Source organism: Phalacrocorax aristotelis, chromosome 18, assembly GCF_949628215.1.
Source record: "Phalacrocorax aristotelis chromosome 18, bGulAri2.1, whole genome shotgun sequence".
In the NCBI taxonomy this organism is placed as follows: domain Eukaryota; kingdom Metazoa; phylum Chordata; class Aves; order Suliformes; family Phalacrocoracidae; genus Phalacrocorax; species Phalacrocorax aristotelis.
The window spans coordinates 12,587,920-12,604,145 of NC_134293.1; the positions used below are offsets into that span (position 1 = coordinate 12,587,920).

Sequence of the window (16,226 nt, forward strand, 5' to 3'; positions counted from 1 at the left end):
GGCACCTGGCTGCACACCCAGCACCTAGAGCCAAGCCAGGCTGCCACAGCCTGTGCTGCCCGTTCTGCCCCGCTCCCCCATCCCTGGCTTCCCAGGCCCATGGTGCGCAGCCAGGACCCTCGGGAAGTACGACAAGGGAATATTCCCCTCCTGCATCCTCCCTGGAGAGCATCAGCCCCTTGCACAGCCCCGTGGCGTGGGGATATGGCAACCCCAGGCCCCTGAAAATGTGATTGCTCGGCATTTCAGGTTTATATCACCAAATTCAAAATGCATATTTTAGATAATTTTCTTACACTAAAAGCATAAATGCATTATGACCTGCATGCTGCGGAGTTACCCCTTATCAGTCATCTGGATTTTAGCAAGGCACTATCATATAAACTCTCATCAAATCTTACTCTCAAAAATCTGCCTCAGTCTTCCGGCTGAAGAAAAGCAGTGAAAGCAGCAAGTGCCCATGGTGGGATCTCACAGGGGTAGGGAGGAAAATAATTAGAAGGATCAGCTGACCTGACATTTTTGCTGATGTGAAAAGACATCGCAACACATCTGGTTACGACCTTGAGAGAACGAGCCATCGGCAAGAGGCAGCTTATCGAAACAGACAGATAACAAATAAAAGGGGATTAAGAGCGAACAGAATCAATAGGAAGAAAAAGGAAATTCGTGTTGCAAACATCATAAAGTCCTTTGCCGCTTTCTCCCCGCTCCCCCCAACTCATGCTTCAGTGTCATGAGAAAAAGGACAAGGGCAAAGCTTGCAGTGGCAGTGCTGCACAAATCCGCAGCGATGTGTTAAGTCCTGTAACCCCAGGGAAATAAACTGGGAAGACTTTGGAAGAGAAAGCCCAAAGGGTGGGCAGCCAGGCCAGACTGATGCTGGAGACACGCCGAGTCCCAGCCGGCAAAGGCAGAGCCTGCAACGAGCATGTTGCGGATGGAGAGGGACCCTGCAGGATGGCCTGGGGTGGGGTGAGGGGCGTCTCACGGGGACCAAGAGGTCACATTAACAAAAGTACTGGGAAAAACACAGGTTTCAGTGACTGGAGAGGCAACAAGAGCAGAGGTCAGTATGTAACGGTTGGGACAGTTATAGGAGAACAGGCCAAGCCCTGGCTGGGAAAAGCTCTGTGGGAACAGGGCAGGTCAGGCAGGGCTGGGGACCTTGGCTTCCCCTAACACCCTGCGCGCAGCTTCGAGCTGAGCGGGGGCTTCACCTCAAACCTCTCTTTCTGTTATCCAGCGCAGGAGCTGCTTCCCCCAGACAGAGGAGAAGGTGAAGCACCTGAAGAGGAAGAACGCGGAGCTGGCAGTGATCGCCAAGCGCCTGGAGGAAAGAGCCCGGAAACTCCAGGAGGCAAACCTCAAAGTCGTGAGTGCGGGGGCTTGCCGCTGCTGGGCACGGCTGGGATGGGAAGCTGAGCTAGGAGAGCACCTCATCGCCAGGACTTCTCGCTTTCTACTTCTACTGAGCTAGAAAGTCCTTTTCTTCCCCCTTTTCTTAAACCTAGAGCAAACATGCTTTGCACATCAGCAGCAGGGCAAGAATCATGAAATCCAGCTATCACCAGCTGCTTCTGCTTGTGTGCAGGGAGCTAGCTTTGAGCAATTTCCTCCTGCTTGGTTTCTTGCTGTAAATGTGCTGACCTACCTTAAGGTGTTAGTTTAAGGTAATTAGCTCAGCTTTCCCGGGGCAAGTTGTGAAAATAATTCATCTGACTTCACCGAAAAGAAACAGGAAGTATTTGAATAAGAAAAGGAGTGCGGTAAAGAAAAACAGGAAGGGGTGAGAGACTCTGCTTTGCCTCATCTACACCTCGCTTGCATTGCTGTGCAAGCCGCATGGTTTTTACTTTCTCCAACCCAACAGCAGCTTGTTGCAAACCCTATAGTATCTGACATGGTGCAGGAGTGGTGGGAGATGGCACACAATGTGGGAACTTGTGCACAAGCACTTGTATGAGCTTCCTAATTGCAGTGGAGTAAGGGAAAACCTTTCTTCTATTGGAAGGAAACCAGGGATTGTGATGGGGAATTCAAGCCCTTTAGGTCAGAAAGGGGGAAGTGAAAGATTTGCTGAAGAGAAGGTAGGGGATTTTCCTGGCACTGCCTGCCCTCTCTGTCCCCAGGCACCATGCTGCCCGTCTGTCACAGGGTTTTGGTATTTGCAAGGCAACCATTGCTGCCAGGTGGACTTGTCACATACTATGTTAAGATAAATCATTTGATATATATCCAACAGCTATGCAGACCCTCCAGCAACTATACAAATACTGTTTTGTTTTTTTCCTGGAGGCAGGACCAGACAGCTGCATGCCCAGAGAAGGGACTCTGAGGCACTGGGGTTAATCTGGCAGCAGTTGCCTTCAGTGCCTGGTACACAGGTCCTGTGGAGCCGGGGCCTGGCCCGCAGATTCTGCACGTGGGCGAGATGCTCGGGGAGACCTGGGGAGGAAGAGTGTGCACAGAGGATGCCATGTTCCTGATCAGGCAGGGGATGGAGTTCCCCCTCGCCAAATTGTCAGGCTTTGTACAGACAAAAATTGCTGGACAGGGAGAGGCTGTGTTTGATAAATCCAGGGACTGGATGTGGCTTCACTGCCCAGAGGGTTGGGATGAGCAGCGGGGCGTGAACTGCCCCTTCCTCCAGCTCCACGGTGCTGGTACTCAGTGAGACAGCTGGCCCCAGGGATGGGGGTGCATGCTGAGAGCAGGCATCCCAGGGAGACTGAAGGTGAGCAGCCTCAGCTCCTGCCCAGAGCCTGTGCCCAGCCAGCTTCCTGTCCCTCTCTGCTCTGCTCCCCCTCTAGCACCCTGCCATCCCCACCCTCGCTCTTCCCTCCTGCACAGGGAGCACGTGAAGCTGAACTGCTTCTCCTGCTCATCTCCCAGTCCTCCCCTGGCCATGCTGGCCCTTGCTGGGCTCTCTCTTGCCTCCCTCTTTGCCTGGGTCTTCCACCCATCCATGCTGAAGCCCTCTCTCTCACTGCCTAGAAACCCACAGAAGCTCCATTTCTCTTCCTGGCTTGGCCACCTCTGTCCTTGCTCCTATGCTGATCTTCCTTGCCATCCTCCCCTCCTCCTCTCCGCTGCCTTCTGTCTTTCTGCCTTTGTTGTGTTTTTCTCTCCTCTCCCCACCCGCTGTTGCCCTGCCTGCAGCCCCTTGTGCTGACTATTGGCCCCATCCGCTGGGCACCTTCTCCTTCCCACCTCTTCTCTGATCCACTTCGCAATCCAGCACCTCCTCTCTCCGCTCATGTTTTTTGTACATCTGTCATGCTCTTCTGCTTGTGTGTCCTTTGGGGCTAGGCTGCATCTCTTCACAGTGCTCCCTTCCCAGTGGCTGTTGGGGTGCTGGTTAACGAACACCAGCTCATGTGGCTTTCTCCCTTGCTGCTCCCTCCGGTGTAGGTAACCGCTCCAGTGCCTCTGAAGGGCTCCAGCCTGGAGCTGTGTAAAAAAGCATTTGCCCGCCAGCGTGCCAAGGAGCTGACAGAGCAAGCCAGTGCTCTCCTGGCGAAAGACAAGCAGATCGAAGCTCTGCAGCAGGAGTGCCGGGAGCTGCAGGCTAAACTCATCGCAGGGAAGGTGAGACACTTTCTGGGACACCCCTCAGTGGCTGGGGACAAGCAGTGCAACAGCAATGATGGGAACCAGGCTCCAGGAAGCAGCATGAGGACAATTAGTCCCAAATGCAGACTGGAAACAGAGGGCATCTGATGTGTGATTTGGATGGGGGATATTGGGTGACTGTGTGGCAGGCAGTGTCTGGACTCCTCCAGAACAGTGTGTTGGGGAACACTCCGATTGACCTTCTGTGAATTCATGGGTCTGAGCTGCCATTTTCAGAAGGGACTAAAACTCTCCCTCTGGAAAACCCCAATAAGCCACAAATACAGGATATCTTCTCACAGTGATGAGCTTCAAGCAAGAGGTAGAAGCAGGACCTCCTTTTAAAGTGTTTCTTTAAAAAGTACACCAGCTAAGCGTGTTCCCAGGAACCAGTCTAAATCCCTTATCTTGAGCTGCAGCTTTCTGAGCACTCACAGCCACTGCAAGACTGGCGATAACTAGGTGCATCCTTTTATGACTGTGAGTTGAGGGTATAAATCACTAGGCAGGGGCAGGTGTTCATGAAACCAGTAACAATGCTGATGCCTGCACCTGGGCTGGTGACCTACGTTCCCCTCAGCACCAGCACAGAATGTGCTGATATAAATGATGGGATAAAAGGGGTAATTTAGCTCATCCCCAGGCAGATGTCTGAAACTGGTTGGAGGTGTTGCTCCCTCAGAACACTGTTTCTCTGCGATGACTCTGAAAGGAGCCTCTGCAGACATCTGACGTTGGTGAAATTATTCCCACTCAAGGTGATGAAAGCAACCTGTTCTGGGCATATCAGATACATCTTTTGTTTGTGAGCTAGACGTTTTCAGTTTAGGTCAGTTAATAAACTCTCCTGAGAAGCTCAGTAATGCTAGGGCTTGCACTGGATTCCCTGTTTTGCCAATGCAGATGTGGTCGAGTGCAACCCTACATTCCAGCACCCAGCTGAGTTGAATGAATACTTATATTTCTACCTACCCTACTTACATGATATTTAGGTGAAAAATACTCCCCGATGAAAGCAGCTTTATTTCTGTTCCTGACCTCCCCATACATTCATTTGAACTATGGCTTTAAAGGTAGATGCTCAGTCTTTCCCTGATGTAGATCCCATCAGAACCAGAAGGATCAGGTGTCTGCTGTTTGTACAGCCTGCCCCACTGATCCCTGCTGGCATTAAACCACAAGAGAAAGTTATCCAGGTCTGACTGTACTCTACAGTGTGACCAAGAAGAAATTCCCTTCCTGTCCCCCTGATTTCTCACTGCAGACCCCCCCAGAAGTGGGAACAGGCCCCTTCCAGGGCAGTCTGAATTTCCTAGCAGAGCATGCCGGCAACCTGAATCTGCCAGGGACAGGAGAGCGACAAATTGTAGAGGAATGTGGCAAAGTTAGGTGAGCAAGATTCATTACTGGCCAAGGAAATGCACATGGAGCAATCCTCAGGGTTGATGAATTCAGCCGCTGTCTTGCGAGGGCATGGGTGACCACCCTGGCTCAGCAGGTGGGACTGTCTGTGTAGCTGCCGAGGCACCAGTAATGGGGGGTATTGATACGCGAGCAGGGAATCCGCAGAGAAGAAAGCAAGAGAGGAGATCGTTTTGTCTGATCTTGTTTTTCCCATTTCTCTTCCAAGCAAGCAGCTCATTAAATTTTAATTTTCAGCTAGTTAAAATTCAGAATTCACGTAATCTGTCTGCAGCATGCAAAATGCATTATGCCAATGAAGGGGTTTATATGCAGAGATATTAAGCACACCCTCAGAGTTTGTAACCAAATCAATTTTAATCTAGGGTATTTAAATCAGCACAGCTCTTCCAGTAGCTGTGAAATGGATCTCCATTCCATTTTCAGTGGCAGGACGGACACCCTGCATGTTGGGCTGCAAAAGCATTGCCCTTGTTTTGCAAAGTCAGGGCTTTTCGGGAAAGATAAAATGATTTCCTGAGATCATGCTCTGGTGATGGGCTCCCAACCAAACCCCAGCTCCAACTAATAGCAGACTGCAATTTCTTGCAGCATGGATTCTTGGAAGCAGGGGAATCGTGGGGAAGAGCAAGGCAGCTGCAGGGGACGTCCATAACAGAAACTGTACGTGGAGGACTGAGCTTTTTTCCTACTCCCTTGTTCCCCCAGGCTTCAGGGGCTGTCTGTTGGGAATAGCTGCCTTTTTTTTTAGTGGGGGAAGGGAGATTTTACACAGAGCCGCAGCCAATTTTGTTTAAAGAACTACTACCCTGATAGCCTGAACATGGGTCTGGTGCAGAGGAGGCCCAGCTGCTCACTTCTTGAATCTGCAATCAGTTCCTATTAAAGCTGCCTCAGTTTCCCCCTTGTAGCGTGAGAGTAACCATGGTTTTCTACACAAATTGTATTTATAAAGCATGTACTATTTTTAGGGCAAGTAACTGAACAGGGAAGCAGATTAAATTTGTCCTGGATACCAATTATGCATTGAATCCACTGGTTTAGGAGCTTTCCAGGGGAATGAGCAATGTCTCCTCCAGCAGCATATTTGTAAAGACAGGTTTTCATAACCAGCTTTTGTATGTACGTATGAACATGCAGGTACCTGTTTCTTCAGCTTCTTGAAATCTGAAAACCTTTGAAAAATCAAACAAGCTGGTGACATATACTCACCATTTTTTTGTGAGAGTAAGATTGCACTGGTTTCCTTCAAAAGCAGCAGGTTTGGGTCTGGAATGGGTGGGAGTGACTCCTTGTGTTAAAGATAGGGGCCCATCCACACATACTGTCTCTGGAGAGGTTAGAAATCAATAATGTTTGCAAATCAAACATTATCCTGAGCGAGAACTGAGCAAATCCCAGATGTCCTTCATTTAAAGCCCTAACCACCATTAGGGCTGCAGAGGATGCCAGCGCTCACGTCAAGGAGGTAAATCAGCTAAGGCTCTCATTTGGCTGGGAAATGAAATTACATTATCCTGACACGCTCTCTGCTGGCAAGCACTGAGAAAGCACACACTTAGAAAAGCCTTTTGTTTTGTGCTGGGATAGAGGCAGAAGCATTACAGGCTAGTTTTTATCTACTGGAGGAATAAGGTATTTGCATAAGGGATGGGAAGTGACTCCTTTTGAAGCTTTGGAGACCCAGGAAACAGAAATCTTCGTGTGCCACACTACCTGGCTTTTGCCAGCGTGCCCTCAGCAAGGCTTTTGGAGTTTGCATGTTAAATCACCACCCTGACCTGTCCCACCTTTTAGAGCTTGTCAGCAACACGATGTTTTGGTTGCGTTTCCCGCAGGATGACCCTCGCTGCCTGAACGTCATCCAGTTTGATCGCCTGTTGCGGGAATCCCAGAGAGAGGTGTTACGGCTGCAGAGACAGATCGCGCTGAAGAATTTCAAGGAGTGTCTGCGTTCCTCTAAAATCAGTTCAGGCGGCTCTTTGCCAAGCACTGTTGCACGCCTGGGACCACCCGTCCCAACACTAAATACCTGCCTCAAAGGTTCACCTCTACCGAAGGAGACCCGCTTGGGAGACGCAGCGCTCGGAGGGGAAGTACACAGGGAGGTGAGACAAGTGGGTCAGCGATCTAAGAGTTTTGCTGTTTAATTACTTAATTAATTTCTGTTCTTAGGAAACTTCTTAAGAGTACGTGGGTGCCGCGGTTTGCATCCGCTGCGAGCAGGTGCTGTGCTGGTTTCTAAAATGACCGATTCAGGTGCCAGGTCTCACCGGGTGCAGGGGACGCGGGCACTGCTGGCAGCCCACTCCAGCGCGGGGAGACCGAGCCACGCCGGCGGCTTGGTCCTGCTTGTCATTCCCAGCACGGGTCTCCCATGCTGCCTTTTCCAGCCTAGGATACCAGGCAACCCCTCTTTTTACCCTCATTTGCTGAAAACGCACGTTTTTGGTGTTTGTGGAGGCTTAGACACTGGCTCCCGGTGGCAGAGCGGCGGGCACCCGCGGCCACGGTGGCAGGGAGGCCTGCCGCTCCGTGACCCCCACCCCATCCGCTGCCACGGCCGGGCCCGGCCCCGCAGGGCCCCGACCCCGCCACGGCCGCCGCCCGCCCCTGCCCGCCCCGCCGCCAGGGCTCCCGCCAGGCCGCAGCCCCGAGGCGGGCCGGGCCGGGCTCACGCCGCGGCCGCCTCCCGCGCCCCGGCCCCGCCGCCCCTCCGCGGCCGCAGTGGTACGGCCCGGCAAATCCGGGCCGCCTCCGGGCGCCGCCTCCCGCCGGGGCCTCCCCTGCCCGCGGGGTTCTGCCTCGGCGCTCGGGGTGACGTCCTTCGCAAAGGAGGTCGAAGCCGCGGTGAGAGGGCCGGGGCCGGCCGAGGGGCTCGGCCCGCCGTGCGGAGGGGCCGAGGTTTGGCCGGTCCCGGTGGGTGCCTCCGGGAGGGCGCTGCGGCCCGGTTAGCCGGGGTCGGGCCGGGCCGGGGGCGAGGGGCCGGCAGAGGCCTCGGAGCAGGCGGCAGGCCGGGCGGGCGGGGGGTCGGGGGCCGGGCGCGGCCCGGTGCCCGCCAGCTCCGGCGTATGGGGGCTCCCCGAGCCAGGGGCGGCACCGCGGGGTCGGCGGGCTCCTGCTGGGTTTGCCTTGTCTGGCTTCACCCCGTTTTCCTTCGAAGTTTTCAGTACCCGGTGTCCCGTGGCAGAATTTCGCGTGTGAGGCACTGTAAGGACGGGCTGCTCATCTCCCCTCTGAACTGGCACCAGCTGCTCTCATTTATTGCTCCCCAGCTCTTACAGAAGATGTATTGAATATTCATTCCTTGTTCATCTTTTCTGAGTCACTTGTGAGTTTATAGGCCCCTCTCCTCGAGCTGTTTTTTTGTTTCCTTCCAGCCTCTTCCACTGTTCAGTGTTTATCGTCTTTGTCTCCTTCCTTTGTACATTTTCTCTGCTATTTTTGTACTGGAGGAAGCAGCACTGCACGCAGTATCCCAATGCTGTGTCGTTGATTTATACGGTGGCCTAATGAAGTTTTCTCTGCCTTTCCCAATAGATGTCTTTGCCTTTTTGTCTAAGCACTGGGTTCTATTAAAACATCATTTGTCTGATGGCCCTCTGTAATCTCTCAGTGTCATGAGGCCCTCTTCCCCATTTGTCTCTTTGCTAGATTAGTACTTGGAGAACGTGGTTCCTGCTGCCTCTCTTTTAGTCATCTCATTTTTACTAGATATTTACCTGAGAGAAAACCTTGCCCTCCTATTCTGTGGTGGCTCAGTGTCTGCAGAAGCCTTCTAGAGCACTGTAGCTGAACGTGTTCAGAGCACCCAAGCAGATTGTACCTACTCGATCTCCCTCACCTGTTTGCTTGCTGACACCTTAGGACTCTTTGTAGATTTGTGAGTATGTTTTTTTTTTCCACAATATACATTTGCTTGGAGGTTTTTCTAAGTATCTACTTAATTGTTGCAATTTCTATCAGTTTGCCTGGAACAGCTGTCAAATGTACTGGTCTCTGTTTCCAAAGATGTCCACTGGAATACTCTTAAAACTTGACATTTGCCACCCTCTAGTTATTTCGTGTTAAGGTGGTGTCGGAGAAACGACACACTTCACGTCTTGATTCAGTTACTGCTGAAATTAGAGATTCAGTTCATGCCAAAGGGGGTTTCTGAACCCTCGGGTGATTATTGTCTAAATTTGGTGATTTGTTACTGTTTATTTTGTTGGCTTCCACAGTTATTCTTATAGACAGTTCAGTTTGAGAGAGATCGTCAGCTCTGTCCTTCATAGGTTGAGATTTCTGCCCTGGTGGTCCATCACCCCCCCAGATTCCTCCATGATGAAGAGGGATGCACAGATGACATTTTTTTTTTTTCCCCCTCTGCTCTGCCCTTGCCTTCCTCAAATGGCCCTTCCATGCCTTGGTTTTCAGCTGACCCTGCAGATTCTGTCAGGCAAGCACATGTATTACAGTCTTTCTTTTGGATGTTCTTTATCTCTCCGATTCGGCAGAGTCTGTCCTCATTGTCAGAAGACTTTTCTGGCGGATAAATAGCAACAAGACTAAGCCTGACAGCAGCAGTGAAGGGGGAGCAAGGAGGCTGTTGCCAGTCTCTTAGCTGAAACCTGCAGAGCAGAACACCCCGGGCTCAACGGGCTGTATTCATGGGGGCGTAGTGGTGCCATGCTGAGGGTGAAGTCAGCTCTTGGGGCAGTCGCCACAGTTATTGTAATTAAAAGAAATTACTTTGTTGTTCTATCGTGCTCCCCAGCACAGTGCGTCAGGGCTGTATTCCCCAGCTTTCAAAGAACTTCCTCAGAATATAAAGAGCAAGTTTCTCTTCTAAGTGTTCCTGGAAAATCCCATTTCTCTGTTCGCCTTCTGATTTCTCTACTTCTTTATTTAGGGTTTGGAAGGGATGCTTATCTCTGTAATGACAAATCATAATTTAGCAGGGATTTCTTTCAGTAGCAGTGCTGGCTTAAACAGCCTCCTGTTCACCACCGCTTGTTCCCATTGCCCCTTCAGTTGTGTTGGTACAACTCATGGCGAGCAGTGGGAGTTAAAAATAACCTGGCAAACCCAGCCTCTCCTCCCACCTTGTCCTGAAACCTGCATCAGTTTTCTGATCCAGCTCTGCCTGACACTGCACAGAGCTGCCCTGGCACAGCTGAGGGAATGGGCCATCGATAGGTGGAAAATGCGGTAGCGATTCTTTTGGGGCAGGATTTCTGGGTGTCACCTGCAGAGCTTTCTAGAAAGTCTACAACATTTTTTTAATTTGCTCTGTTGCATGCTTTAAACTTTCTGGTCATTTGCCAAAGTACAGGTACTGTTGTATATTCAGCTTTAGCTGGTGCAGCCTGGGGATGCTGATCAGTTGTACAGCCCCATCCTGTGCTCGCAGCAGGGTCCCTGCCAATGCTGGTGCACCTCAGGTGGATCGCCCTGCGGGTAGAAAGCAGCTGCTCTACAGATATTTTAACTGTATGGTTGAACAGATTCATTGCACCTGGCCCTTTCATTGAGCACCTTCCAGTCCCTGCTGTGAAGGAGGTGGCGCAGCTCCAGGTCACAGCCGCCTTTTTGATGTGTGCCAGTGTCGTTTATCAGTTTTTTGATATGGTGATGAGTCTGGGTTCTGCGTAAAAATAAGAGTATATGAGCATGTGGCTGGGGGCATCTTTGGTCTTGGATAGAAATTAGGTCCATGTGGGCAAATGTATAATTTTGTAATTTCTGTAAATTGTCTGTAATTAGGAATGTAATAATTTTGTTCAGCTTTTTGCTGGGAAATGATCACAAACAAGCAAATCTGTCTTGCATATCTATTTGCAAGAGACACTGACTTGTGAAGCATAGTGTATGGTACTTGTGCAGTGAGTGTCTAACCTTAGCTGGCATCCACTAGCATTCCTTGGGACCTAATTTCATGAAAGTTGACTAAAGTGCAACATTTTCAGTTTGTGAGGAAGCATAATCTTGGAGGGGATCTGTGAAATACAGATTTGAAACTTAGTATGTGCGAGGTGGTTTAAAAAAAAAAAAGTCTCAGAAACATTTATTCATGGATATTCCAGAGTTAAATACTGGTTTCACAGCATGTCTGAAAGCTCCCAAGGGCTGGAGCTTGTAAGTTACTATGGCTTGGGTGGAGGATCTCAAGATTTCTAGCCGCTGGTTGGTGCTCAGGTTGCCCAAACTCCCAAGGGAACCTTATTCCATGGGTGACGGAGTATAAGGTTCTCATGGGAGGTGGTTTCAGAATTTTCCTTGTAGCAGAAAATGTGAAAACCTTGATAGCCTGGGCTTCAGTGTAGTCTCTTGGAGTTTTCTGGCTTTCAGCAATAGATCCACGAATATAGACGTAGGTGAAATTTGTGGGTTTCAAGCATAAAACAGGTAAAAGAAATCACATTTTATGTATAGTGCTTAGACACTGTCCTAATGACTGACTGTAAAGGGAGCTCAGACTTGGTAACGTAGGTCCCTCGGCACTGTAGATGTCCAGAGAGAAATGACAAATTCCACTTCTGACAAGAGGTCAACCAAAGGTTAAAGGCTGAGATGGAGTCACAAAATCCTGCAGTTTGCTTACTGTACAGATTGGCTTTGATGGTCCTGAAGATCTCCTGTCCCTAAAATCTATTTATAAATAGATATCTTTAAATTCAGTGTTTAAAACATTATCAAAGTGCTGTTTCTTTTGTTTACCTCAGGCCTTGCCCTGCTGTCAGGGATTAATCTAGGCAGTCCATGTCAAGTCAAATAGCAACTGAGAGTGAAAATTCAGAGGATTAAAGATGTATTGTAGCCCAAAACAAAAGGCGTTTGGGTAGCAACTTGTGCACAAACGTGTACAGAGAAGTGTCTCCTTTCATCTGGTTTGGTGGTGGCGCATACGCCTTAGCACATCTGCTGCCATTTCAGGCCTTCTCAGCTACCAGCGACCAGCTGAGGTGGGATGCTCCTTTTCTTGGTATTTTTTGTCTGCTCTTCCCTGCCTCTAGATTCTGACATCTTCATTGGTTTCTACTTTCTGCTCTTTATGAGGGTTGTGTTCTCCCTTTTGACCATCTTCCATCTTCTTTTTATTGCTGATGCCTGTCATTGAAACCTTAGATGAGGCACAAATGGGAACTCGGATCTGAGAGCTTTCTGGAGCCCAGTGTTGCTTGTGGGTGGATTAGTCAAGATGGATTGATGGGTGCTGGACTCCAGAAGACTCCCAGCACAGGTCTCTGGTGTCTAAGACATCCCTGGCATGTTGCTCACCTTTCTCCATGTCCAGTGGTGCACTTCATAGATCAGAAGTTTTCATGTGGAGCGTTGCTCTCCCAGGCGGTACTGCCAGTAGAGCCTCTTCTCCCTCTGTGTACATGGTGTGCTCTGTAGTCCTGGCTGACCCTGAGCTCTGCAGCATCTCGCTTGCTTTCCAGGTGGAACCAGGTGTACAACCACTGGGACCTGCCTCTGAAGGACATGAAAATTTCCCTCCCAAAAATGCAATAACAGACCAAGAGAGGAGCCAACAGATAGAGCAGCTGGTGAGTGGTGAACCTGGTTTTGGTGAAGGAGTGCTATATTTTTTCTTGGGGTTTTCACCCATGCAATCCAGCCAGAGATTTTGGGGACTGAAGTCTTTTTAGGTGCAGCTGTTCTGCAAAAGTGGAAAGCTTGCTGAATTGGTGGGGAAACACAGACAGTCTGCATGGAGGGTGTTGCTGGGTGGCAGTTCCTGGTATTGGGCTGGCGGGGGAATATGTCACACTAAAATGAGAGGGACACATGCCAGTAGACTCTGTGCTGTGTTTGTTTTAGTCTTATTTGAACCAGGAACAGGTACGACTAAGCTGGGACAGGTGTCGTGTGAGGAATATGTCCCTTTTTAATTATTCCAGCAAACTAGGACAAGTCACAATGAGGTTTAGCAGTTCTTATCTGTCTGAGGAACCAAGAGTGGTAGCAAGTAATTGCAGATAAAGGTACATACCCAGAGGATGTCTGCTCTCTGTTAGGTGTCATTTGGGTTAGAATAGGAGCTAAGATAGCACAGCTAGTGTTACAAGCTGAATATTTTGCACAGCTCTTCTTGTCTCCTGCATCCTGTCCTCGATGCTATTCTATACAAATAAGAACAATCTGTGCAAATGGGAGAGAGAGAACTGTCTCCAGAAGTTTAAAGGCTTGGGGAAGAGAGGAGTAGCTATTTCACTTTAAAATCTTTTTTTTTGGTTTTACCACCTTTTTAAAAAAATAAATCTCCCTTGGTTTCTAATTGTTTATGTTTGTCACAAAGAGATTTTCTTTAAAAACATCTAATACAGCACTGGGTCTGAGAAGCTGGGCTTGAATTTCTTATGCATTGTAAGAACGTGGACATGCTGATCTACTTATGCTTGTTTCGTGCAGGAATTTGAACTCAAGAAAAAGCGCAAAAAATGTGAAAACCTTGAGCATGAAGTGAGGAAAAAGCATAAAAGATGCAAAGAACTGGTAAGTGTTCTTGTTGCCTGCTGTTGTGAGCATAATGGTAGAAGAGGAGGTAGGTTGTTGTGTGCCTCTCCTGGGTTCTCTTCAGTTTATCTTAATAAGGAATCACCAGTCTTTCTCTTAATTTGTCAAAGATTTTGGGCTTTAGCCCTTGAGGCTGGAATTGTTTATTTAGCCTTTCGGCTAGCTGTGGGTTGAATATAACTACATAAATCACTGGATGAAACTCCGTGGCCTTTGCTAGTTTGAGGAGATACTTACCATATTCACATGCACTCCAGACAAGTATTGAAAGATTTCTGTGTCTTGAGATGGTAATTACACAAACCCACAGTCATTTTCTTGTGCTTCTTATTTGTTGGATGAAATCTTGCCTCCATTTAATTTCATGGAGGTTTTGCAGGTCATATCACATCATCTGGATTTCTCCCTTCAGTTTCTACTTTGCTGAGCAGCACTGGTGGCATTAGTGACTATGACAATGTATAGTTTCAACCGAGGGTGCTTACCTTCTGAATAAATGTTTTATATCTTACTCAAATCTCAGTTCAGGTCAGTTCTAACACATAGCTCAGCCTCATGTCCTGTGTTAGAATGGGATGTTTAAGGAATAAGTTGGTCATTGTATGTTGTTAGACAGTAGCTTTTCAAGGTCAAGAGGGGACCAACTCACCTTGAAATACTGGGACTTAGACTGCACGCACAGGGCATTAGCTCTTGGGATAGTGAGAAAATATGTGATGAACTGTAAAACACTGGCATGGGAAAATGTGCGTGTGTCTATGTGGAGTCATGATTATGCAACTATTAATATCCTCTAATGCTGTACAATGTTGCTGCAGATGGACTGGACCTGACAAATTCAGTCGGTGTCTCTCCATATGTCCCTGGTCTCCTGCCTGCTCAGAGGCAGTGTTCTCTAAGGCGGAGTGATAGCTGGCTCATGTTGCGTTCTTATCTCCAGACTGAACGCTGGTTTCAGGGTCAGCCATTTAAAACTCTTGACTTTGCAGTCTCGAACTTTTAGCATCATTCTTCCAAATAATTTTTCCTCCTTAACTGAAATTTGTCAAGATGACTCTGGTCTTGAACCAACAGTGAAACTAGGTGAATCGTTGTAGGTGAGATGGAGTTCTAGACAGAAGTATGTAAATAATGTGGCACTGGAGCTGTGAAGCAGACAAGGAAATGTCTTTCTCATTCTGGGCTTTGAGGCTATGTAAATGGGAGAAGAAACTTAAGAGATCGTCTGGCGCAGGGCTGGTATCTGCTTGAGCAGTGCTGCACGCTGTTGCCTTCCACCCCTCAAGCAGCATCACATCAGCATCCTGCACCATCCGTCAACAGGAGCAGCAGAGCTGCTCTGCAGACTAATTGCGGGGAGTTAGTCTGAGGGCCTTGGTGTAGTAATACCTGCTCTTTCTGGACAGGAGATCCAGCTGCAGGAGGTACAAAGTGAAAATGCACGACTGGCGGAAGAGAACTTGCAGCTGAACGAGAAGGCTGGATGGGCAGGACAGGTAAAAAGCAGTATCATTGTCAGATGGAGCACTAGCTTCTGTAAAATTTTGCTGAGAAGAGCTTCCTAGCGTGCTAGATCTTCAAGCTGCCAGCTGAGTAACGGTCGTGTGCCCATCTGCATACCTTTGTGTCCTGTGTGCCCCATGGTAACTGCAAGCAGAGCAGTTCATTGCCCTATTTTTATTACAGAGTTTCCCAAGACTTGAGTGAGGTGCCTTGTCCTTATTTAACTTCATACTTGGTTTGCCTGTGGTAACTTGTTAATGAGGTCATAACCAAAGACAGACAGCGGTTGGTGGGGAGCAGTGTGCACTGGTCAGGGTGGAGGTAGAGCAGAACCCATCACTGCGAGTGCGTGCGAGCATATGGTGTATTTGGAAGTCCGCAGTCGCCTCTGACATGTTTTTGTTGTCCTCGAAGAGAGGTTTTGGTGGCTGATGATGGGTCAGGGGAGAAAGCCATGCCTGCAATTCAGAGCTGCCCTTGCCGGGTGGAAAACCCAAAAGCTTCAGGTCTTGGGACAAAGGCAGAATACTTGCAATGTTTAGTCTGCAGAGTGGATTTCGGGGAAGGGTGGCTGCACCTGCAAGGGTTGTGTTCTAGGACCATGTTGTTGCATGTGAAAATGGTGAAAGAGTTGGTACTCCAGTGAATATCCTCCATGGGTTTCTGTTCCCAGCTCCTTCTCTGGACAAATGTAGTACAAAAGAGTTAGAAAGTCACTTGTCTGCCCCATATGTCAATGTTGCCACCATGCATAAGGCTTCCCACGTATTTAATAACTTTGTCCTAAGTGGACATGTTTGTCTTTGCTTGATAATCTGCATCGCTAATAGTCATCAAGCCATAGTACACTCTAGAACCAAAATATGTTGCTGGAATTTCCTGTAGTAAGTGGAGGAGGTAAACATAATTTCAGCAGGCTACTGAACTTCTGTACTGTTCTCTGTGTTCAATCCTACAGTCTAGATTAAAAAAGCTTGTAGACCTTTGTGCTTTTTTACTCTCTCTTTGGTGTGTAGCCTGTTCAGATCCCAGTCCCTTCCTTCTTGCAAATGGGGAGGGGAGATGAGTCTACTGGGAGAAGCGGTATGTGCGAATAAAGTGCTCATCGCATTGAGGACTGACACAAATGCTCCTATATTTGTCTTGAGTGAAAGCCAGAGAGAGAGGGGGTTTGTGATTTT

At 48.9% G+C, this 16,226-nt stretch overlaps 1 protein-coding gene across 11 annotated transcripts in view; it reads left to right on the plus strand.

The window, feature by feature from the left end:
- TSPOAP1 (TSPO associated protein 1) overlaps positions 1–16,226 on the plus strand; it is a 70,324-nt gene that overhangs the window by 13,165 nt on the left and 40,933 nt on the right. For all 11 annotated transcript variants that reach the window (XM_075113106.1, XM_075113103.1, XM_075113107.1 and 8 more), the window contains exons 3-8: positions 1,247–1,375; positions 3,415–3,591; positions 6,876–7,145; positions 12,465–12,572; positions 13,438–13,521; positions 14,949–15,038. In XM_075113106.1, the coding sequence (XP_074969207.1) occupies positions 1,247–1,375; positions 3,415–3,591; positions 6,876–7,145; positions 12,465–12,572; positions 13,438–13,521; positions 14,949–15,038 (858 nt within the window). The remainder of the gene's footprint in view (positions 1–1,246; positions 1,376–3,414; positions 3,592–6,875; positions 7,146–12,464; positions 12,573–13,437; positions 13,522–14,948; positions 15,039–16,226) is intronic.